The sequence below is a fragment of the Anabas testudineus genome, chromosome 14 (assembly GCF_900324465.2).
Source record: "Anabas testudineus chromosome 14, fAnaTes1.2, whole genome shotgun sequence".
In the NCBI taxonomy this organism is placed as follows: domain Eukaryota; kingdom Metazoa; phylum Chordata; class Actinopteri; order Anabantiformes; family Anabantidae; genus Anabas; species Anabas testudineus.
Genome location: NC_046623.1, coordinates 17,168,612 through 17,194,660, shown reverse-complemented (window position 1 = coordinate 17,194,660; position 26,049 = coordinate 17,168,612). Strand labels below are relative to the sequence as shown.

The 26,049-nt window shown below is 41.4% G+C and overlaps 1 protein-coding gene across 1 annotated transcript in view; it reads right to left on the bottom strand.

Moving 5' to 3' along the window:
- Positions 1 to 4,779: 4,779 nt before the first annotated feature.
- Positions 4,780 to 26,049, bottom strand: part of pdlim4 (PDZ and LIM domain 4) — a 36,296-nt gene continuing 15,026 nt past the window's right edge. The window contains exons 3-7 of the mRNA XM_026370669.1: positions 24,213 to 24,294; positions 14,429 to 14,694; positions 13,487 to 13,644; positions 8,827 to 8,965; positions 4,780 to 7,444 (exon numbers count right to left, since the gene is read on the bottom strand). Coding sequence (XP_026226454.1) covers positions 7,240 to 7,444; positions 8,827 to 8,965; positions 13,487 to 13,644; positions 14,429 to 14,694; positions 24,213 to 24,294 — 850 coding nt within the window. The 3' untranslated portion in view covers positions 4,780 to 7,239. The remainder of the gene's footprint in view (positions 7,445 to 8,826; positions 8,966 to 13,486; positions 13,645 to 14,428; positions 14,695 to 24,212; positions 24,295 to 26,049) is intronic.

The window sequence follows — 26,049 nt, the reverse complement described above, 5'->3', positions numbered from 1 at the left end:
TACATATATGACATGCACATTATTTAAGGATGATTCTGATAAGCAACTTCTATATAATTCATATTATTTGTGTTCTGATGCTATAGTCTGCACCTGCACTGGCAAAGCTTCCATCAGCACATGGTAATAAAAATTAATTAACACACAAATCAAAAAATGTTCATGAAGAAAAACATTTATATGTGATGGTTATAGAGTAATTTGAAATAAAACTAAGTTTTACGATTTAATCCTTATTGTGTGGTTGTTATTCAAGCTACATGGCCAAAACCAGAAATACAAATAACTCCAACACACAGGCTGGACCCACCTCTTTCTGTGTCTTTACTAGAGTTATGACTCCTTGCTCTGTATTTAGCCCACATTGTATCTACACTCTGTCTTGTTGATGAGGTCCGGACTGAGCTGTTTAGGGAAATGAATGGCCTTTTTCATGCTTGGAAGGACGAATGGCACAAATGGAAGTGGGAAGTGGCACTTGTTTGTTCAAGTGTTTGTCTTATAATGCCCACTTGTTCCACCTGTGGAACTTTTCATGCAGTCACTATGGCATCTGCAGAAACATGTAGCTGCTTCTTGAAAGGGTGGAGAGGGGGGATGTAAAGAAAAGTGTGTGGGAATGTGTGTGATTCAGTTGAGTCATTAAAGGGAGAAATGAGGAGAAGCACAGGAAGCAAAAAGGAGAATGTTCAGTGTGTGGGATGAAAGAGAAAGGACAGAAACAATACAGGATATGACTTTAAAGTGGTGGCATCTGTTTACATCCTACTGCTTCAGTTGGATGATTGTGATTGGTTTAGCTTCACCGGTCTATCCTATTTCTAACCCCATCTCTCAAACTTTGTCTTAATGTCTTAATTTATGAACGCTGGCTGGGTTTCTTATTTCTAACTCACTGGAAGGGTGCAGAGTTCAATGTGGTCTAGTATTTTTTTTGAACCACTGTTCAAATTCCCAGTAAACCTGTGGAGTTTGTGGAGAAAGAGCACCTGTTGGTAAACTACTGCAGAGGTGAATATCTTACTGGAAATGTTGAGCAGTGTTGAATTATTTTAGCTTTTTCGTTAAGGACAAAACGTCTCACCTCCCCTACACCCCTATTAAAACAGGTCATTGACTGTTGCCTTCCTGGTGGATGTGTGAAGTGGTTTTCATTTTCCTTGTATTGGATGAAAAATGGATGAATTCAAAAACTGGAGACAGACTGTGTTTGTACCTCTGCTGAGTGGGTGTTCCACTTGAACATGTACGACGTCTCTTCCACTCGTCTCGTACCACTTTTTCTTCTCTGTACTAACAAGACAGAAGTCCAGTGGCTCATGAGTCAACTTCCAGACCACCTCTCCTGGAAAACTGAGACTCTTCACAGACATTTCATTAGTTCAATATATTTGTTTTTTTTTCTAATTTTGTATTGAACTGAAAAACGAACTGTTAAATGAGTAAAGTCTCTGTCAAGGAATCAATTCTGTTGTGTCAGAATCCATGCTTTGCTTCGATCTATTATCACTTTCAGTTGAATTTACTTTCAGAGCCAGGTTTTGGTGAGAGCAAATATGTCTCTAAAATATGAGCCATCTGTTTGGTTTTTATCTCCACTTTTATTTAAACAAACTTGTGGGGGTAGAGATGTGTTGCATATGTCTGAAAAACAGAAGAAACTGTAGCAAAGATTTCCCTGTGACTGGATGGAGGCCAGTTGGACGATGTAGAGTAAACAAAGGACCTCCGAGTCCTGTATGATCTTTAACAATGGCATAAAAACATGTTGACTATATATTGAAGAAACTCTTCCAATGGCTGCTTTTGACACTGAAGACAAAATAAAAAATTACCGTACGTGTTACTGACAGTACTTGGACCCTGATCCTGACTTGTTTCCACTTGTCTCCTTCACATTATCAATTTACTTTATTTCTCGTTACACTGGTTTCTTCAGGGTTTTGCTCAGTTGCTTTTCTGAGAGCCGAGTAACACTGAGGTCATCCTGTAGATGTCTCAAGATCAGCGACTGTCTCTTTCTAAATCCCCTTTTAATGAGAGTCAAAGCAAAAACTCAATTAGAGTGTTATCCTTTCACAATAAATCACAATAATAATAAACTTCACAATAATCAGAATAAAACATTGGGCGCATGAACAGACTTCCAGTGACATACACAGACTCGTGCAAACAAACCATGAGGTTAGTGTATGTTCACAAAGTGATAACCTTTTTGTCCTGCTGGGTAGATGTTGTCTTTACTGGAGAAATAGAAAAACACACACACATGCAGAGACACACAGCTCTCACTCAGAGTCTTCCTTAACAAACCCAGAAATGTTCCACACCCTGTGGAGTCTTACAACAACATCATGATCTTTACCGTCTTGTAGGAGATTGATTCAAATCAAATCACTGCATTACCATTTCAGTTACACCACATCCATAAGAGTGGAATCTTTCAAGGTTGTCAGACCTTTAATATCCACTAAACTGCAAATGTTATTACAAAGCTAAGAGGATTATCTCCAGACTCTTTCATCATTGACCAGACATCGTTCTATCAGAGCTCCATATTATAACCTCGACCTTTACTGTTAGAAAGTGGGTATCTTCATTTATGTCACATGTTTCCAATTTATACATAGAGAGGAACGGCCAGTATGTTACTGTGCTGTACATAAGTACAGACTCTAATATCCAAGTTTAGCCGGCACTCATCCAGTCAGACTCAACAAATCACAGCTGTCACAGGCTACAGGTTGGTACCGTATGGAGCCACAAATAAGTAAATGCTCCGTAATAATGCAGGTGGTGGTGTGCAGACAAAAGAGGCAAAATAAAGTTGTTATTAAAGAGTGAGTTGAACTGTTTGGTCAGTGTTCATAGATGTGGACACTACACTAGTTGGTTAAGTGGGATGCTGCAGTCTGCAGAGCGAAGTGAGCTCTGTTTCAGTGCAACTTGAAGTGTTTATCTTGAAAGTGGACTAAATGTTTATAGACGTGAGAGAAGCTGAATTCTTTCCATGTAGCACGGCCTCGGTTTCCCTCTCTGTATGTCACATTGCTTCTGTTTTGGTTATGCTTCACTGTGTGGGTCTGCTAGGTGAAGTTCTTCCACTCATTTTATATTTGTTAACATGTTAATACACTGGCCGGTATTGATCAGAAAGCTTGGAGCTCTACGTTTGGTCTCATCAGACCAGGGAATCTTTTATCCCCACATTCTCAAAGTGCTTTACAAAGCTTCAGGCAAACTCTAAAGAGGCTGTGGCTTCCATCTAACCACTCTACCATGAAGGCCTGACTGATGAGGTGTTATGGAGATGTTTCTTTTTCTGTAAGGTTCTCCCATCTCTGCTGGAGTGACCCTCTCTCCTCCAGTTACTAAGTTAGTCTCTAGACTCTCTAGACTCTAAGAAGACTCCAAGTGGTTCCAACAAATATGCTTCTGGGAACATTCAAAGGTTTAAAAATACTACTATAAATACTATACCGCTATCCTGATGTATACCGCTCCTCAGTTTTATTGCAGAGGTCTGCAGAGAGTTCCCTGGATTTCATGGTTTGGTTTAAGTCCTGACATGCAGTGTGAATTATGGGACCTTCAGTAGGTGTTTGACTTCTAAACAACATCCAGGACAATAAAAACAGAAAAAGGAGTCTTAATGCTTCACTGAATGTTTATTTAAAATAATAATCATAATAATAATAATGTGTGTAGATTGCGAATTGCAAAAGACAATAACTGCGTGAAAGTGCAGGGCTCTGCTTCAATGTGTCAAGGTTTGGGACTGACAGCACAATACGAGCACATATGGGAAACATTAGCAAATGTGAGTAATGCTGATTACACAGATTTGTCTCACAGTTCACTTAAATCTGCCCAAATTCACTGTGGTTGGCGAATGAGCCATTACTGAAAGTGCAGTTATTAATGTGGCATGAAGTGGGTTCTCGCCTCCTGGGACTGATTACAATACACTTGAATCTCTGCTGTGCACTGCAACAGTAGAACTGACATTTTTAGTTGCTCTTGATGCTCAGGGGTGGTGGGGGTCAGGAGGTACAGAAGGAGGCCACCACCCATAGGGTTGCAGGTCTGACCCCCAGTTCCAGCCCCCAGGCTTAAGTGCACTTTTAAACCAAACTAAGCACAGATGAGTGACTTTAGAAATGGTTTGTGCATTACATTAATCTTCAATCAGCTAATTAATAAGCTAATCTATCCTCACAGAAATAAATTAATTAATGAAAACAGATACGAGGGCGAAATTTATCTTTCTGATCCTGTCACTGTAGACGTCCTTTCATGTCCTCACAAAGAAAGTCTAGACTAGTCTAACTATTCTTAGACCTACTCGTCTGGAATAGCCAGCATGTGCTTTGTTTCTGTCTAAAAGACTAAACACATTAATTTTAGCTTAACGAACAGGAACAAACTGTGCGTACCTCAGCACCCGGCAGTACACGGTGTAGCAGGCTGCTGAAAAAATTCACTTGGACAATTTGTATGACACACAACGCTACACAATCTGGAAACCGAAGGGCAGGTTTTGTGTTCTGACAATTTTATGCACAGATTTAAGGCTTCTTTGAAGTGGATGACTGGGGATTTAGGTTGCAAGTCATGCATATTAAAGCCTGTGCATGCTTCAGTGTGTGTTGTGTGGAAACCACTAGGCCAGAGCTGGGGTGTAAAACTAAGACAAATTAAATTCCTGGTGATTTTCACAGTGCGGCTCTTGTGGGGAAATCCTGCAGTGAAATACAATGAATAATGTGAACAAGGACGTCACAGTAATGCACTTCTCATTTTATTTAGATCCTAGAAAAAAAGCAAATATCCAGAATAAAAACATGTGTTGGTAGAACAATAAGTTAAACACAAGAAAAGAAACTGTGTCAAAGCAAACATTTAAAGACACAGGATATGCAAAGGCATGAGTGAGTGACACGTTATAAATGTATGTTAAAGCAGTCACGGTAAAACAAATATGTACAATACCAAAGAAACTGTGGTAGCAATATCATTTTCACATAATTTACAAGTTACTAGTAAGGATGATATGCTAGCAGCATATAGAAAAAAGAGATATCAGCATTTCAAATGTCATTTTCTCATTCAAATCACTAAAGTAGTTTTGTTAGAAACATTCCTAAAATAAAAATGAAACCCTTCTGCATCAGTTTACTTCACTGTACACAATAAGCCAAGATCGATGGCCACAGGCTGCAGTTTAATGGCACGTTAAATTCTTTTCTTGACAGAAAGAATTTCTGTCGAGAAAATAAAATAAATGCCGACCCCTTATTTCACTTTCTCATCTCCTTCTGTTCCTCCCCTCTCAGAGGAAATGTAAAAGCATATTTCATAGACTTGGCTGTGACTAGTAATCTGAATTCATAGTAGGAAGGGAATACAACTATGCATATTTCCAACTTCTGTCTTTTTCCCTCATCCAAAGAGGCACTGTAATGTATCTATGCAGTGGGTTCAAAAACTAAACAAAGTGAATATTACTCCCACATGTTGTCTGCTGTGCAGCGCCAGTTTATGAGTTTCTAACAGTTTTCTACTGTCATATCTCGTGTTTCAAATATACAAGAACATTTTTAAAAGTTGTCACGAGGGGCCAAGAGACTACTTGTGTTTTTAAATAAACACACTGAGTGAACTCTGTGCTCTTCACTTTATGAACTGGAATTCTTCAGTGTGTGAGTTGAAATTCTTCGTCCAGTCAGGTGCACGAGCCAGAAGCACTGTAGGTTAGGGTTATTTTGTCATGTTATCATTAAATACATTCATCTTTAAAGTCCCATTTTTTGCAATTTGTTGAATATCCATTGAGGTTACTGGGATCTAGGAAAAAACTACATTTTCCTACAGTTTCTCCTACAAAGCTTTGAGGGTGTGTCCTGCGGGGATCTGTTTTCATAAGGTGGTTCTTGCATATGGAGGCTTTTACTACAGGTTATAGTTCAGTTAACCCAAACTTACAAAAATTCCATACATTTACAATTATACCTGTAACTTATCTGCCTATAATGAAGTATTGTTTATTGTTTCACGTAACTGATGTAACTGAAAACGGAGAATAAAGTGACAGAGATGTTTGCCAGTTTTGTAGCAGAGAAAGTCTGAAAAATCTGTAAAGTAAAACGGATACATGTAAATTACAAATGCAAATGTCCAACTAACAACAGGAGTAAAATGTGTAACTGCAACACAGTTAAAAAGACAATGTGACCTTTTAAACCCTCAACCAAAACCTTAAAAATAGATCATTATTACCTTAAACTTTAAACTGTTTTAGTCTAGCACGCTGCATAGTCGTTAGCTGTCAACAGCAAAATGCAAAAGGCAGAAAAACAACCAACTCCTCTGCACAATTTATCACAGCACACCCCAATCAGCTGCAAAATCTCTTCAGTATTAAAGCTTGAGCAAGCGTTGTCATGGGACATTGGCTATTATGCTGGTCATAAACTGTCATGTTGATTTTTAGAAAAGAAGATAGACAGTGTTAGTGTAGCTTTTCAAAATGTGGTTTAATGCTGTGCTGGTGATTCTGAGGCAATGAAGGTGGATATGAACATGGTTTCTGAATATGACCTTAAAGAACTTAACCTTAAAGACTTTTGAAAAGTCAGTCCTTTGTTAATCAGATTTCAGAGCAACAAAGATAACGAACCAAAACCAGTTTTACTTTCATTTTTGTACATAAAGGTGATCGTAACGTTTGTGGAACTTTTTCACATGTTGCGTAACTCACTAACTGTTTGTCACTGTGGTTAGAGTATCTTTTGTTTAGGAGATAGTTGCTGTGGATTCAGATGGTTTCAGTCGATTTACCTTCCTTGAGGTAAAAGGACCAGTGTCCTCTGACGGCCACATGAGGCTGGAGAGGCTGTGAGGATTAGTGTTGTTACATGAACTCACTTTAACAGGTTCTCTTGTATTTAGAACTGAGAGATGAGGGCTGTCGGGTTGGGACATGACATATAATGTTAGCTTTTTATTAGGTTGGGGTTTTGCGTTACTCATTAGACCTGAGCAATTTATTAGGTTTGTCAGTGTAGAAATTCTGATCTCAGATCAATGAAACTCATTTCATAGCACTCTCCCAAAGGCAAAACTGATCCAAGATCGGGATTCCTCCTTAACAGAGCCTGATAAATGTAGACTAGGATACTCAGTAGCCCCATTCTAGTTTCCCGGTTAAATTATAGTATGGTCAGCACCACCCCTGCCTCACACTAGCTCCACCTTGGAGTTGGGGTACACTGCAACAACATCGTAGCCCTCTGGGGGCTGGACGCGTGCCTTGGCATGGGTCTCACAATACAGATTGTCCTCGATGAAGAAGTAGCCACGTTGCTTGAGGTTGATGCCACAGTCGTCACACATAAAGCACTCGGGGTGGTAGAGCTTGTCCCTGGCCTTCACAATGGTGCCACTGGATGGAGAGATGAAGGGAGACGGAGTCTTAGACTTATGAAGACTTATAGAGTTATGGCACATGTACTGGTAAAACATTAAGGGAGATGCACTATAAAGGATGAAAATCCATGAACACATGTTTCAAAAAGGATGAAATAACCAGCAGCTGACTGCAAAATGCAGAGTGCCTTAAAAGGATGATTGCAAGCAGCAGCATTCTTGCAGAGGACAGAACATTATGCAGAATACTTTAAAAGGAAGGAAGTGAGGGTGAATTGCTTTTTGCTGACTCACAGCTGTTTGTTCAGCTTAATATTATCTATGCAAATCAGCAATTATCATACTTTATAGAGACTGTAACCAAGCATTTGAATGTATTTCATCATTTTATCACGTCAGAGCAGCTTTCATGGAGGACTACACACACACACACACACACTGTCACACCTGGGACCTGAACAGTACATGTTTATTCTGCTAACACTGCTGCATTTAGAAGTTCATTGCTTTACTTGGTCGCACGGTGACGGCAGTTGTTAAGGGCGTTGTTCATTCACTGGTTCCAATAAGATTTTCCTTTCTGGGCCGGGGACTCAGGCCAGCGACCACTCAGTCATAAGCCTGCCTCTTTTTTTAACCGCAGTCACCATCTAACCACACGACTTGCAGGATAAACTCTTGACACAGCGCTCTAAGCTGTAAAATGCTCCAAGGCCATAACAGCCTTATTGTGCCCTGCAAGCTCCTACAATGTGCTCTTGATACAGAGCAAACTAACCCAAATGACATCACTGCACTACACTTACCTGCAGCTGCTTTTATAGAGGAGAGATTACCGGTGCGTGTAGTTACTTGGCAGAAAGGTGTGCATGCATGTGCTTAATGTTCAGCTTAAGTTGTCATGTATGAACCTCCTGTAGGTGCAGATATGTGTTTGTCTATGCAGCCTGCATGTGTGGGAAAGGGTGTGGAAGACGACTCCGTTTAATCATTAAAATGATGGATGTGAATAGATTTTTCGGGGTACTTGTGAAAGGCCTGTTGGAGCAGGTCGATCTGTTAACCTGTTTGTTTTAGAGTCAGGGAAGCAGCTCGACTCACCACACGTAGTTCAACTTGTAAACTTTATAACCTCTGACGCAGTAATTAAAAAGAGGGACAAAAATACTTTCCAGATGGCAATTAAAAAAGTCCTAATGGCAAATCGAGTTATTTTCAGTGTCGTATTTACTTTATTTTCTGCCGTCTGTACTTAAAGACCACAGTAACCACAACCTGTTATATCATCCAGTTTAACACTGTGGAACATGAACTTAGATGATAGGTTCTCCCTAACAAGGCCCTTTTTTATTCTACTTCTTAGTATTAACTGAAAAACAAACCTTGAATGATACTTACACAATGCCATTACAGCAGCGTGTGCACTGGGGTAGCTTCTGAAGACCAGACATGGGGCTGGGGATGGGGCTTCCCAGCTTGGGGATTGGAGACCTGACCGGAGACTTTAGGTTTCTCATTCTCTCTGTCGGGGACACACCTGGACAACAAAATAACCACAGAATAAATATAGGAATTGTGACTAGCATGCATTCTAGATGACACAGACAACATAGACAACATATCAATTAAAGGGCTGGACTTTCTATATCATTGTGAATGCACTTGAGACTACATCTGGATTAAGTCTGTGCTTGTTCTTTCTTCGGTCAATAGATTCCAGGAAGTTCCTATCAGTTAATTCAAGGCAAAGCCAAACAAGTTCAAAGACGTGTGTATTTGTTCATGTTTGTTTTAGTGCTCAGCAGGAAATCCCCTTTAAATTCCAGGTAGTGAGACTACATCACGGTGGTTGTCAGGACTGTACTAGGCCGGTAGGTGATAAAAAGATGGATTAATATTTCCCACGCCTCTAAAAGGAGACACCTTGATTTAGATTCTGCTCCTGGTTTTTTAACAGCTGGGATAAAAACTACTGTTACTTTACTAATTTCTGTTTTCCAGACATTACCTTTACCATCTCAGATCAATATACAGACTGAGACAAATCAAAACGTGCAGCTGAGTGAGGACACATGTATGAACAATCTCTTCATAAAAGTGTAAATCAATTGTTATAAACAGAGAGGAGACAATAATGACAAGTATCTTCAATCATGAGTGGAATATTTTTTACAAACATAATGTTTTATTATATTCATTGATTTGAACACGCTCGGTGTTGTGTTGCTGCTGCTGCACTATAATATTTCAGTAAACTCTACGATGACTGTATTTTCTGTCCGTAGCTTTGTTCATGTGTTTTCACTCTCCCTTTACATCATACTCCGTGAATTTCCTTCTCTCCTGAGTGCCTTCCCTCTTTTTGACCCCTCTGTGGCTCTCACACCTTCCTGTGCGTTCCATTCAGGAGTCAGAGCCTGGTGAGGGGTTTCCAAGTACAAATTCATCTGTCAAACTGGCCAGACACCAAGAACGGAGACCGGCTTTAAGTATCTGTGCTGACCAGGACCAGAAGGAGAGAACACATTACACCAGTCGTTACACTGGCTGCTTGTCAGTTTCCATTTCGAGTTTTACTTTTTTTTTTTTTTTACTTGGTTTAAAAGCACATCATGGACTTGCATCACTCTACCTGGCTGAAAAGCTTCCAGTGTGTGAACCAGGACGAACCCTCAAGTCCTGTAGAGGCACTAATCTGTTTTCCAACGTGCATCGATTTCATTGTATTTCCATTTCATTCTTTATGCATTTTATTTTTAGCTTGTTGGTCATCTCATGTATTTTTATATTAGATTTGGAGATAGCATAGGATAGGGTGCTGAAGGAGGAGCTGTGGTACTGTATGAGGAAGTCTGGACTAGGAGAGAAGTATGTCAGAGTAGGATGGAGAGGATCAGAAATAAGTCCATCAGAGGGTCAGACAATGGCAGATGTTCAGAAGAGAGAGTGGGAACATATTGGTAAATGGATGCTGAGGTTAGAGCTGCCAGGCAGGAGGACTAGAGGAAGACTATAAGACATTAGGTCGATCAGCTGCATCGCCAGGTGTCACAGTAGAAGCCTTTAGTGCTCATTTACTGTAGCAGATGAAGTGACGGAGTAATCACGGTGGCAGACATGGGTGGCTGCCTTCCCACAGATACCATGTTTTATTAAGACGGATCAACTCCAAAGCGTTTAAGTATGCCTCACTGCCGTGCATGAAAGGGTCGTACTTAATAGTTGAGCAACTTCACTGCTTCCTAGTAAACCAGGGTAGATTACTGGGGCCCAACCATGAGCTGCATGAGACTTCCCTCCACTGATGATGTGCCAGCGGGCCACCTATCACTGCCACAGTCTAATTATCTTACATCTGGCACCTGACTCAAAGCACTTTCCATCCTTCAGTAAAAGTCTCTCTTTGCTCCACGGTGTGTTTAATGGCTGACATCAGCCGGGTGTGTTATTTCTTGGATTAACGTCTTTATTACTTAATGATGCACTCTAATGGAAAAAAAGCCTTTTATGTGCAGCACTCATGTGACTTTCTCACAGGGGGGAACGGTGACTAACAAAAGTATTTAGCCCACAAGTGATAGAAATAGCAAATGAACCAGTGTTTGTTTAGTCTTGTTTCTGCTCTTTTTAAATAGCCAGACACCACTTTTTATCTGACCGGCAGTGACAAGTTGGACGATTACACACATACACGTCTCACCCCGAGTCTTCACGGGGTGTCCTACACTGTGACTAATATCCAGCAGACATTAGCCCCCAGCTGACTGTGAAGTACAGAGTGTGAAGCCTGAAGGAATTGAAATGAATAATAATAAAAGATAAACAGCTGCAGCTACAACCGTTCAAAGAAAAAACGTCTTCCTGTGCACATGCACTGTGGGTTTATATTTATCCTAAAAAGGTTTTTACAAGACAATGTGACAAAGGTTCATTGGAAAATGGGAACAGTGATGAGCTGAAAGGCACTGGAGAAAGTGCTGATGTGACTGATTATTAGAAACAAATGGGTTATTGTTTGCTTCATACGCTTCAGTAAATAAAACCTTACCTCACTGGGAAGCACTGCACAAATGTTTTGATGCAGACTTAAAATGCTGTTAAAGAACAATTCCCCTGTGCTGCCTGACACTTGAAGGGTTGAACCCCCACCACTGGAATCTCATGTTTACTCAGAGGAGACCAGAAATCTTGCTTTGGCTTTAAATCTCTGTCTTTTGAGCTTTGTCTTCTGTGGAGTGCTCCGTTTACTGTGATTAAAGGGAAACACGATATTTATCTTTATCTAATCACGTTCGAGCGGGTACACTGGGATGAATCCATTTAACTCTCCATGTGTTTTAACCTAAATCTAAATGATCTTTGTCGTAGTTCAGAGAAGTCATATTCTTAGAAAGGACGCGGTGTGCTTCCCTCATGACCTGAACACTTTCCATGTACTCAAACCAGGTTCAGTGGCCATAATTCTTCACAACGGGCTGATGGAAAGTCACTTTTCTGGAACTAAACAATGTAGAGGGACACTATTAAATATGATATTTCGAGCCATCTCATTAAAAAAGAATTTAGACGTTTGTTCATGTTTCAAGGTTTAATAAATCATGTCTTCTGTGAAGTTAAACTTTCTATAGTCTGTCCATTCACACCACTGCTCTTATTTGCTTTAATTTTAAAAAACAACTTAAAAGTCAGCACATCATCTTCAAATAGATGAACTACACCTAACCTGAGAGTTTGAAAAGCAGCAACACCAACAAAGAACAAACTTCACACTCTCACACAGAATAAAAGACGCTGTCAAACATCAGCAGAGACACATGATCCCAATGTAAAGCAGGACCATGTCTCTGTTTCATCAGGGGCTTAGTCTCCTTTTAATCACTTCGATCCATCAGCTGTGCTCCTCACTCTCTCTCCTCCAGCCCCATTTGTCTGTCGTTAGCGTCTGTCCCTCCCTGTCATTGCTTTGAGTGTGATAGTAAGTGCTGAATTAAGTTGGAAACACTCTGTCAGAGCTTTAGTCAACACAGTAACTGATCCAGGAAAAGAAAATCAGTCATCGCGTTATTAAATTAACGACGGACCAACATTTACATATATTACAGCCTTTATTACTAAATGGAAATGGTTGTTGTGCGCACACGCTGACACTCACAGCTGGTAACACTCCTGTGATAGAAACAAGGGTTAAAGAACTTGAGGCTCTCAAGGACGCCTCATTGTTGCTGCTGAGGTTGAGAAACAAACATTAATCAATGACTATCTGTGCTAAAAGGTCACGGCCCGAACCCGCCTCTCTGAGCTCTGTACTATGTCTCTGTAACACACCAACACACGCCTTGTAATTACTGCCTTCACAACTTGTGCCCTGCTTCACTTCTAAACTAGAAACCTGAAGAGAAGGTTGGAGTAGCAGGGATTATTCCTCCTCTGCTGCTGTCAGCTTCATGTGACCCCTCCTCAAAAGCTGGAATGCTGCGCGGTCAAAAGTCACACAGGAAAACCTTATTTCTCACTTTATTGTCCTGCGTGAAGTTGTTTTTGCAGTAAATTATCTTAACAAAACTTCCCTCTCCATTCATCAGTGTGGGAGCTATTTAAAGCTCGTCATCATTCTGCTGATCCCTCCATCTCTTGTTTTCACTCATGCTGACTGGCTGTCTACCTCTCTCTCTCTCTCTCTCTCTCTCTCTCTCTCCTCATCGTGTCGCCTTCCTATACAAGGAAAACTTGAGGAGTTCAAACAGTCAGAGAGAAGCTGCCTGAGAAACTTCTTCCTGTCTCATACCATCTCACTTCATGCACATTCTCGATTAGACTCGATTAGTAGCTAGAAACCACTGAGCAAATGCTGCCAAGTGTTGGTTACAGTTTGTTTTTCTGCTCTCCTTCGTCTGTTTTCCCTTTCTGATTACTGCCACCAGCTCGCACAGAGATTTGTTTTCCCAGTGACACTTTTTGGCCTAAATTAATGCAACAGTCGATTTAAGTCGGCTCTTGTTCTTTCTTGATGCGTCAGACTCTATCTAAGCACCAAACACTCCTCAACAGAAAGCCCTACCTCCATCTTCAGCCTCCAAGATTTCCTGAAGGTATTTGAAGGAACCAGACTGTTTGGGTTCAGAGGCGGGTTCCTCATAGTCCTGCAGCATCCTGTAGACGTCTGACTGTGTGTCGATGCCGTTACGGCCGGGAGGAGAGTGTATGGGCGGCTCTGGGCTGAAGGAAACAAGCAGAGCAATAGAAAACATTATTGGAAAGCAAAATGTTTCTTTAACAAACTATAGATTCTTCTGTTACTGGGAACAGATCTGGACACACACAGAGGAAAACAGAGCTATATCGTTCCACAGGCATGACGTCTTAATCACAACAACTCTGTGCTATGGTTCTTCGTGTTCATCCGTCCATCAACTTATTCCCAAACCCAAACAGGACGGATCACTTTCATTTGATACACTCAAACCTCTGGGAGACGACTGCTGACAGATGTGTTCAAAAACCCTGACACACTTAACTGCATGTTTGTCTCCAGAATACCCTCCAGGAGTCTGAAGGAAGTGCTCCACTGCAACCAGAGTGTGTGTGTGTGAGGGTGTGTGAGGGTGTGTGAGGGTCTGGATTAACAGTCCAGTTCATTTATCACCCGCTTGAGAGGATGCACAACAACAAATGGCTTTTCCTGTCCATGCATCCATCTGTGCAGGTGTGTCAAGAGACATCTAACGTCTGCATGTGTCTGTTTCTGTATGTGACTCTGTTAGGGTGTGTTCACAGGAATCTGCACACGTACACATGCACTTCTGCACTATTATTTACACAGAATCAACCAAATCAAAGCTTTTTGAGAGACGGCTACTTGAGACTTGCATAAAACTATTTCCTTGAGTGGTTGAGTGCAAAGACGCAGGTCTATTTTGAAACCCGATAGGCCGGGAACTGTGTTTAGGTCCCACTTGTTTGTTTTGTCCCTCTTTGTTCTCTCCTGTACAGTTTGTCTCACCTGTGTGTGGCGCTGAGATTGAGACCTCCCATCTTGCTTGGCAGAGATCGGTCTCCGTTACTGCCGTTGTGAGCATAAAGTCCTGAGGGGTTGTTGTACTGAGCGTGCCCAGTTCCATTTCCGTATCCATAGCTGTGGACGTTGTTGGGTCTGGAGTGTCCGTTATTCAGGTGAGTGGGCTGGGGGGCCGGCGGGGACGGAGGTTCAGCAGTGTATGATGGTTTACGACCGTAACCGCCGTATCCACTTGTGATGGGATGGAAACTCTGAAAGGAAGAAGAGAAGAAACAACACTTAAAAAACACAGGAAGAACTAAAAGACAACATAATTACAGAGAAACCAAGACTCAGTAGTAATATAGGAAGAGCTTGAGGAATAATTCATGTTAGGAGGAGGAGTACTGGCTAATGATCCTATTACAAAACGCAGGTAATGAGCGCAAAGAACTAAATTAAACAGGAACAAGGAAACAGTGGTTCCCTCAATTGAAAACCACAATTCCTCAGGGGCAAAAACGGTGATTGTTCTCAAATGATGCATCAGTGCAGCTTTCCCTTCTATAATAGTGAGGCTTATTAAGAAGGAGCTTGCATTGGATTTCCTGCAGATGTTTCTGTCAAAACAAATTAACTTGTGCAGTGCAAAATATTGAAAAAGTGCTTTTTCCTGGCTGCATCTTCTACGAACTGATGAGTTTATAGAAGCTGACAGAACTGATGTACTGCTAAATATTAAATTATTATCTTCTTGACATGGTGCACAGACGCTCTGCATTCTTGCCACATAGCTGCTCTGGAACTGTTTAGAAGAATCTGCTGGACTAATGCAGGACAGATGCACAGACACCTACACTTGCACCACCGTATACTGAGTGAGTGTGTTTATGCTGAGGTCAACGCCCTTTTCATGCATTTGCACAAGCGCCACAATGACATCAGTGTTTACCACAGCTATCAGCACACTTGAGAGATAGCGCTTCCTGCCAGCCCGGTTCGTCCGTGTCAGACGCTGAACTTTACAGATAAAGTTTTATTGCATGGTTTGCAGTGATGTCACTGCCTCTGATGGTGTTTTAGCACTTTGAATTTGAGAGATAACCAGCAGCTTAGAATGATGAAACAGGGCTACACATTATCATAACTTCAGACTATAAACATTTCAGCTGAAATGAAGTGACTTGTTTACCAGTTAAGCAATGCAGTAGGATGAGACTGTAATGATATGAGCCATTGGACTGAGTGTGTGCATGACAGTGTGTGTTTGGGGCTAGTTTAAAGAGCCTTAGCCACAGGAGGTGGAGGTTCACAGGCTTTCCAGACAGGACCCCTGTCATTTCAACAGATGGGTCTGCTGGATGTCATCCTGTCCTCAGCCTTTCCCTGGACCACACATGCATTGACATATACAAACACACATACAGGTTTTCTGTAATCAGCACCTCCTCTCCTCCAAACAAGCCCACATCTTGAACTTGGAAAAGAACTCTGTCATTGTCCTGTCTCCTGCAGTTAACACACACGACTTTCAAGGAATTCAAGGAACCACCTCTTCCTACTTCCAGTATTCTGTGCAGAAAGCCTCCGAACAATGTGCACCGCCATCAGTGTACCTTCACCCCAAGAGCCAAACCCTGTTTGGGCAGGAAACACCCAGCTCTGTGGCTCTCTCTCCAAGTGAACTAGACACTCTGAAGCCTACGTCTCACCACAGGGCCGAACGGGCCAAACCAGATCCTACTCGTTATCTTTAGCTCTGTTTGCACAGATGGTGGGCCACATGTGAATCTGACGAAAGAGTCCCTCAACGTCCACATTATGTGAAACCTCAGGATTTAGCAACGTTAATATTTCAACTTAAAAATGATTTTTGAAGATTCTCAGGAAATTCAAATAAATTCAAATAAAATTATAATTAAGACGAAATGTTTGTTTGGACCTTGGACGCCCACTGTAATGATTAACTACTTGTTTTCCCACTTCTCTGCTCATTTGTGCTTGTTTTGCTGGCTGTTTTCTTCAAAGTGTCCTTTTGAACTTAGCCAAGTTGTTTATCACGGCTCGATTCATCTTTCATCGTTCACTTTTCAGAAGCCCAGAACTTGAACAGCGAAGTACTTTAGAATAAATGTCTCTACACGTCTTCATGTGAATCATGAGTAATGTCTCATATTTAGTTGAGATTTAGGGCTAAATCTGTAGATAACAATGAGCACAATAACCATATCACTGTAAGACAAGCTTGTTCATGCCCGTGTTTACAGAATAATGGAGGAAAAATCCCCACGAGTGTATTATGTTGCATGCTGCTGCAGTTGCAGGACAGTAAAGACATTTCATTTATGGCTGCTAATCTGTACAAACATTACATACAAAGGAGGACAGGTAATCACACGCTGAAATATAAAGTGAAATATATAATAAGAGAAAAAAAAAAACATTCCAAGCTTGTTATTGGCTGGAGGGAAAATAACCCCAGAGGAAGAAATCAACTTTGTTTTATTTATATGGCCCCAAATTAGATATTTGTTATAGATAACCTGAATAACCTCAGCTACACAGGACACACTCACAGTCCTATATCCTGGAGATAGTCAGGAACAGGTACTACTAGCATTAAACGCCCAAATGTCAGAGCAGAATGTCAGTGGCTCGGTTATGTTGAGGTGACGCAAGCAGCACAAATTCAATTTTCCTCTATGACAAAGAAGTCAGTGAGAGGTTTGTACCCATGTTGATGGGAATTTGTTCTGTAACTACAACATTTAGGTCCATACATATTCATCCATCTACACCATTTATCACCATGCTCCTTCTGTTCCCACCTCCCTCATCCCTTCCCTTTGTCTTTCTTTCTCAGAGCACTTTTCCTTTCTGGCCTTGTCTGCTGCACAGATATTTGCTTTGGGTGGATGGCAGATTTATAAGGCAGCACATCTGGTGCTTGCCTTATAAAAATGCCAGTTTGGTAACATGCAGAACCTGTATGTGCTTTCAAGTTGCTCTAAAGGTATGGTGCATTGGTTTATTTTTATTGTACAGAAATCCACTATAATCCAACTGTCTCATTAAAAAGATTTATTTTACCATTTCATGTGTGTGTTAAGGTGACAGTCATGTTAATCTGCTGAATTCCCCTGGTAACCTTATCTTGTTTTCCAATGCAGTCAAAACTGTTCAAAGTTAATATTAGCAGCTTCGTTCTAGCTCTAACAGAAACTCAGAATAACAAGTTTGCTGAAAAAGGCCATCTGTGAGATCATCTATTTCCTAATTTCTCTCTCTTGAGAATGCTTTCATTTTCTCCCAGATTTTTGACTGCACTCCTCTTGGCCCAGAGAAAGAAACATTTAAAACTGGGAAAAAGACAGAATCAAAGGAGAGAGCAAACCAAAAGCATTAACTCGAGTATTTATGAGAGCCAGCATTGTCTACCGCTGTGCGCCCATAAATTCAGGCTTCTCATTTCATTGACCTGTTTTACAATTGCAACTAAGCATGGCTAATGGCTGGTCAAGTATGAGAGGAATGCATGTGCAAAAGCAGAAAATAAGGACAGCCGATAAAGGAGCAAAGGTTTATTTGTGCATGTACATCTTACCCTGTATCTGCCTACAAGCTACAAGTGGGTTTCTTGCTGCCCAGAGGTACCAGGTTCCTCCATCCATCACCCTGACTTAAAGTCACCCTGATTAATAAGGGCTCAAATGGGAGAAGACTTGAGTTTCAGCTCCAGTGCCTCAGTCCACAACCACAGTTTGGTCAGAGAGCGGCAGACAGACAAGAAGAGGAGGAGAAAAATGTGGAGGCCCTAATTGAAATCATATGCCTATATTTAACTGAGGACCAAGACCTCAGCCTGGCTGCCCCACTGGAGACTCGTCCACAAATTCATGATAACACTCGCACACCGCCTCCTTCTCTTCTGCCTCCTGCAAGGTTTAATCCCCCTGGACCTTTGAAATTAAGCATTTCACATGGCGCTCTGCACCACTAACCAAACACAAACCAGCCCTTTATGGATCCCTGGACCTGGCCCTGGGAGATACAGACAGGCAACAGAGGAGGTAGCTGACGTGAAGTGGGGCAGCTCTGGGGAAGATTAAAATACCAGTGGGATTCAGGGTTCTAATAGATAAAAATGTATTTGGTCAATTTCCTGTAAAATAATGCGAATAAGAAACTATTTATTATCATTATCATAGATTGTTTAATTAGCTGTACAGTCTGCAGCCTGATAGATACCATGGTGGCCCTCCTGTGCTTTTATCTTTGCTCGTCTAATAATCCTACTTCTCTATATATTTAATTTGCTCGTTGTTTGCTTGCTTTCTACCACTGTGACCCAGAAAAACAGCTGAAAACAAAAGGAGGGATGAAGGCTAAAAACTCACATGTTCCTGTAATCCTTAAAAAACCTGTTATTCTGACTGTGAATGAGCGTGGATCATTAAGGCCTCTCGAGACCTTCCTGCAGTGAGCTCTCTCAGAGACATGCTGACAGCCAAGCAAAGCAGACACGGCCCGATTAGGAAAACCCAGACTGATTTGGACATTTCTGGGGATTATGGACTGATTAGTGAACATAAACAACCAAACAAGTGTCGTCACAGGTCTGTGACCTCAAAGGCCTCCTGTGTAAATGGATGTGGAGCTGCTAAAAAGACTTTCAAGCAATGCTCCACTGGTCTAAGACTTCCTGGCAGGAGATTAAGCAGCAGTGGAGCCAGTAAACGTATTTTAACACCTTACGAGAAGATTTTAATCCCTTCAACAGCCTCCTATTGTTAACATTTCTTTATGATATAACTGTGCCTGGTTCTGTGTCATGTTCCTCGGTGTAAATATGCATCTTTAACAAGTTAAGTTTCTTTTAAATTCTACCCTGTGTTTTTAATAAACCATTGATTCTTATTGACAGATATCTGAAAGCAGCTTTGTTCCATTCACAAACTAATTTATAATACAGTCGCTTTTGTTTTCTTTCAATTCCAAGCAACAAAGGAATTACAAGCTGTAAGTCAAGCAAGGACTCTGTATCTGTCAGCTACTATTAATGTTAGCCTGGAGGATTTGCCTTCAGCTGCCAAACCTTGGTGACGTGTGAGCCAGACCCCTCAGCTTCCGCATCGTGAAACCAGTCTTCCCACAGGACCCTGGTGCTCAGCCACAATACCTATCATTTTAATAGCAGGGTATCTGCCATGAATGGCCAGATGATACTGATTTTACCATTGACCAATGTGCCTTTGCCACCTCCTCGAATCTCAATGGAAGGAATTTTGAAAACTGGAAATGTCAGTAACTGGTATAACTTTAGTGGAGCATGAAACTCACCCAGGAGTAAAACTTAAGAGTCAGAAGCCAAGAATGCAGATGTAAGATGAGACAATCATTTACAAGCCAGTGAGGTATTTCACATCATAAAAACATTCAGATGGAAAATATTCATTAAGATTGAGAAGCTGGTAACTACAAGACCACAAAGAATTCAAGTCCAGGCAGAACAAATAACGAAGCTACTACACATTATTTTAGGACATCATCTAATTTTACACCAGGTGTGATCAGGAGCAGAGTAAACTCCTAAACAAGGAGAGGAAACTCTTAAAGCAGGGGGAGAGATGCAGTTCTGTAATGAAAGAGCTCAAGTGCAACTGTGAAAATTGATTTGGGGAAGCTGCATCAGCCATTCTGTCCCGTCCTGCTGTGTTTTCCCCCAGAAGACAACAGGTGGAAACTGTAAATCACTCGGTATCAGTATCTACCAGTAGCTATCTCACATAGTTTCCATTTTCAGAGCAGCAATCATGGAGAGTGATGCAATTCTTTTCTAGATGACTGACAAGATGATTACTGAGTCTTTACTCAGCTTTCCTAATGGTGTCGTCACTCAGAAACTCGTAGGAAAGAACGCAGTCAAGCCAAACACACTTGCTGTGGTCTCCATGTGCTAACCCCTTAGCTGCCATAATGCACTAGAGGCCAACTGGGTCGATATGAGCTCTGTTTAGAAGCTTAGCGGGGCAGGGTTACTGTATAATGATTGTTTCTGCGGCCTTCAAAGCCTTAGAGTAAGAAAATAAGCTTAAATTAAATGTGAGCTGAAACTGACTTTCAGTCACCCGTGAACGGAGCTTTATTCAAGAGGCTACTGATTTGCTTGGTGATAGAAATGATCCAGTGCTATTTGTTTATCCTGATGATGGATTAACACAAATGCAGCTTCTCTTTTGAATGAAATTTGGAAGCTGTGCAAAGCATCTGATTACATTAGTCCTCCCTGATCTACTGTACACACACAAACGGCTGTTCTGCCTTTCACACCTCATCATGATCTCATCCTACCACCCCTATTCATCAAATTATTTCTATTTCAGGAAGTAGTCTCCAACATCTGGCAATCTGTGGACAGTCTTGCCAAGTTATGAACACATTACATCTCACAGTCCCACCAAATTCCCCAAACTGATAACAGAAATGTCCATAAAAAACGTCCCATCAACTGTATTAAGTCATGCACTTATTTATATCCTAAAATACAGCATTTGCTCATTGGCTTTTATGAGAATCTCCCTTGTACCCAAGGTGAAAGGAAACACCTCACAGTGTCCTTGTGTCATTTCCTGCTCAGTAGCCGTGAGGCTAAAATTTCCAACAAAGCCAGTTGGCCAAAAAAAAAAAAAGTCTTCCATGAATGCAAATGGAAACGTTAAACACAGAATATCCTGAGGAATGCCGTCACTGGGTTCATAACTATTCAGACACTCTTTATTGTGCTCAAGTGGTCACATTTCTGCTAAAGAAAAAAGTGCTGTGATTTATTATGTTTCTTCTTCAATATTCTCTCTGCATTAAAAAACCTCAAAGAAGAAAATGTGTGGTCATTTTCTAGAGGAGTCGTTTGTTTATACATAAACTCAAGTGTCCTGGTATGTCCCTTCGGTTTCAGTTCTCACACTGCTAGCCAAAGAATCCTGCTTCAGCATCACTGGGTGACACATACGTTGCCTCGAGGCAATCAGAAAAAGTGTTGTCATCCTCATCCAGCAATATGATTCACTTAATTTTTTCCAAATTGGCTCATCCTTGGATTAACTGTGGGCCAACTGTATCACGTAGTTCACTTTGGATGTGGTTCAGCTGGTGTGAGAGAGGTCCCGGTGCGTATATTGTTTCCAACACGTCTAAGGAACAATCACCATTGTTATGTGTCAGCAAAGCCCTTCAGCCCATTTCTGAATCCAGCAGGAAACAAAGACGGAGAGAACTTCAGTCCTTTATGTGACCTCAGGGAGCGGATGCTTCCTCTTTTCATGCAAAGAAGAATTCACCTGAGCGTGACGCTAAAAGTAACCCTGACTTGGCAGTTTCCAGACGTCCAGGTTCACTTCATTAAACGAGACGCCAGTGATCATTTTTAGACCTCAGTGGAAGAACTGGATAAGATTTTACAGAGATACAGAGGAAGGCAAAGGAAAAAGAAAAAAAAGAATCGGACATAAGAGAGACGTGCTACTCTCGTATTACCCACATGCAAAGTCGTCCTGTCATGCACGTCTGTGTTTGTATAAACTGTTGTAGCTGATGGTTCCTCTCGCTCAGGTTTGGTATTTCCTTGTGTTAATCAAAGCAAGACTGAAGCTGGGGCTGGGAAGTGAAATGAAGACGGCTGCGGCAGAGATCTGCCCAGTGTTTGAATTACACTGCAGGATGGAAAAATCACTATGAGAAGGTGTTTCCAGCATGAGAGTCAGTCTAGTCCAAAGTCTTCTTTATGTGGGAGACGTGTGTGATCACTGACTGAACAGGGATATGTGACATCTGATTAGAAACAAGGGACTGAGATAAGATACCTTAAAATGAATGAAACACTTATGAAGTAAGTAAAGTGAAGAGACAGACAGGAAACCTGAGGAGAGAGACGGGGCCTGACATGCAACAAACGTCCCCAGCCGGACCCAAACAGGGGACACTGCGGCTACAGGGCATGTGCAATTATCATCAGGCTACCAGTGCACGCCGGAGCTCCTTTTAAAAATACTCAGATAACAGTTTTCGTGAGGAGGAAACATCACCCAGTGCATGCGATGTGCATCACTGATGTATAATTAATCATTCTGGGACAAAAGCTGAAGTGTACGAAACAAACAAGTAAACAAAACCAGATTTAGGTAGATTGTAGTCTCTGTATGGAAACAACTATTTCTAAAATAGGAGAAAATGTAGAAGGTGAAATAACATATTGCAGCTAAAATACAGTAAAAACTGATTTCAAAGTAAAAGTTACTTCCTGTAAGGTGTCAAACTTCCCTTAATGAGTGGAAACACAGATTCCACTTCAGCTCTTTGTGCGTCTGTTCCATCCGTTTTGGACTCGGCCTCACTGAGGGTACAGAACGGTCCGTAACTACCGCAACACAATAGATGACAAATGGACGTCTCTCACATATCTGGGCCACAATATGCTCATTGTCTGTCTGTTTCAGTCTCTCACACACACACACACACACACACACACCTCCTATTCTCTCCGTGCTCAGACCTGTTGTCCTGCCAGCACTGGAAAACTTGGAAAATATCATCAGCTTGAGTTCCTCATGCCTTGAATATCCGTTTGGCAGCTCGTACGATTGCAGAACAATCAAGATACTATTTCATAACCATTCCAGTGAACAGTGGGATGCATTATCTCATTTAAAATCATGTGAATGATAGTGTACATGTGAGTTTCTGATCTAATTTCATGCCTGTTTCCATGGATTCTGTTTATTGTATAAACACACTGAGAGATTTGGGACTTGGGTCTCACACCCAGCGAATTTCACTTTAATATTATCGTCCCAGATGTGAGTTAGTTCTTATTGTGGCTGATGTAGGGAGGGCCCTAATCTAACAGTACTAGGTCCCAGCAGGCAGCGGGTCTCATAAGGTGGCTGGCAGAAATGCTCGTCTACAGCATTACATGGAAGTGGAGTGGTTAACATTTCATCCAGAATTACTGAACACGGAATGAGCTGACTGGGCTTTCATAAAAGTACTGCACGTACCGTTCTTACCAGATGTGGTATCTGAGCTTTCAGATAACTCTGCTTTAATACATTGTGGTTTTGAGAGTATGTCTCAGAGATCCACAAACACTTTTCATCTGAATTCCTCACAATGAGGTTTGTAGATTATACTAAACAATTGGGACCTGTTTTTAAAAGATATATTTATTTTTCTGTTAGATTTCTTTTTTGCACAGTGTTTTAATTAAGAGTTTCTCTCACTATCAGTGCATCTGTGCAGGAATCAACCAGTCTCATTAATACAGTTCTATTACAGGTCAGAAAAAGCTTTCCATGTAAAAAAATACACTTCCCTTTGGAATTGTAGGGAAACCTCAGGTCAAGTAAGCAACTCTGATGCTGATGTGTTCACAAATTCACCAGCACAGCATTTTGCCACAGCTGGGACTCATGCCTCTGGTTTCTTCTCCACAGCGAAGGCAGCCAAGGTTCATGTGTATTGTACCATTTAAATCTCTCAGACAGGGACAAAGTTAACTTTTAAAAACTGGTGGTGACAACATAAACCTATGGGATTATTAAAGACCTTTTGGGAATAAACACACTCTTTGCACCTAGTTTTAATTGTTTTTCAGATGAGTTTTGACCAAAAACGTCAGTGTTGCATGAGAAATGAACACAGATCAGTCCTGACAGAATCTCAGTGGGTGTGAATTTAAATCTAAAGAAACGTCCGTGACTTGAGCTTCAGTAAATCCAGAGTAAACAGTGGTTACCTGTGAGTCAGGCTCCATGTAAGGGCTTGTCTTTCCATCTTCACTAAGAGTTGGCGACCACACTCTGTCTCCTGAACCACACCTGAAAGACAATAGCCATGAGAGAAAGAGAGTCGCAGATAAATCTTATGCTATTTAACACCCAAGTGTGGAAGCATCCAGTCATTTCTGTGGAAAAGTACGACTTTCTCTTTCCATAGAAGCTCCTCGTTATATCTTAGTGTGAAAACAGTGACAACGTTTATTTATTTAATCCCTTTAGAATTACTGTAAGCTGGAAAAGATGACAGCGTTAGCGTCACATGAAACCACATGGCTTCTGTCTAATATTAGCAGTGCAGGCCCCTTCGACAGTATGTGCCAAAACACTCAGACACAGTGGTAGTTGATGCGCTACGAGTGAGACGGCGTATATATATCAAGGATGTGTGCATTTGGCAGGTTTTCACATTTAAGAATGGGATGAAGCTACGTCCTGGCATCCTCCCACTGCTCCAAAGATAAAGTCATCATCACACCATAACTCCACTGTATGAGGTATCCAGTCTTTGGAAGAACACACCGCATTCTGGGCCACAGATTTTTCAAAAGTAGTGATAAGTGAATTACTGGTATCTGAGGGTTTCCCCCCTACTGTTTAGATTACCAGTAATTGACTCCAGTTGTATATACTTACAAAAAGAACATAATTTACTGACTGGCAGCAATGATAAAATTCATTATTTACAGCCCTGCTGAACGGGCCTACTGTGCATGCACGAGCAGGAGTCCACACTATTTATTTCCTTCTTTAAACAGCAGAGAATTAAATGCTTTGTTGAAACTGGGAGTGGAACTTGTTCCACCCCATTTTAATTTATCCCCAACAGCATCACTCTCAACTCGCACAGATTCCCGATTGAGTTTTCACCTCTCGTAGAAAGAGTCGATGCTTTGGTTGATCCGTTTCTTGATGCCGTGGTATGTGGACATCAAACAGAGTAAGTTAAGGACAGCATGTCTTTGTGTGTGTGCTTCTCTGTGTTTCATTCACACTTCCATCTTCAGAGACATAAAGACTATTGATGCTGATTGTGTCCACTCCACATTAGGGAGGCTGACGTACAAAAAAAGGAGGTCAGTGAGCTCATCAGGCTGAAGCTGGCATGGCGTTGGCTAAGTGAGGCATTAATTCAGATATGAACCACAGAGGTGTTGCTATCAAGAACGCTCTTATGAGGCGCCAAGTGTCTAGCCGTCACGCAACAGCTACTGCGTGGGATGAACCCCCCCCCCTTGCCAATCCCCTCAATGATCCTGGGACAGAAAGCCTTGGTGTTTTCAGACTGTTTGGTTTCAATGGTTACCACACAAACAGCCTATTGAAGGGAGAGAAAGTTCAGTGTGACGTGGCCTGTTTGAGGTGACATTTTGAAAGTACAGAAGACAGAAGCATGGACTGTAGCGTCCATCCAAAATAACAGACCAGTGGAGATTAAAACAGTTACAGCATCGCACTGTTTCGTTTCTTATAGTGAGGGACTTGAAATATTATTAAACTCTTCCTGCACTAGAAACTTTGTGTGAATATTTCATGTAACTAAAAAGAAGTTACACAAAGTTCAGTCAAGGACAATGAACAGTTTGGTTATTTTCCTCTTTGTCCTCCACGACTGACTCGTGTGAGGGTTTGTCCATAACAGCCTGGGAAGGAACAGGATCCTAAATCTGAGACATTTCTACTGCACATCTACCTTTTCATTCTCCATTTTCACCCCCCTGCCTGAACTAAAGATAAAAGACTGAGTGGCTTTATCTCTACCTCCTCAGACTAATGCCAAACCGGGCTCTGAGTGCG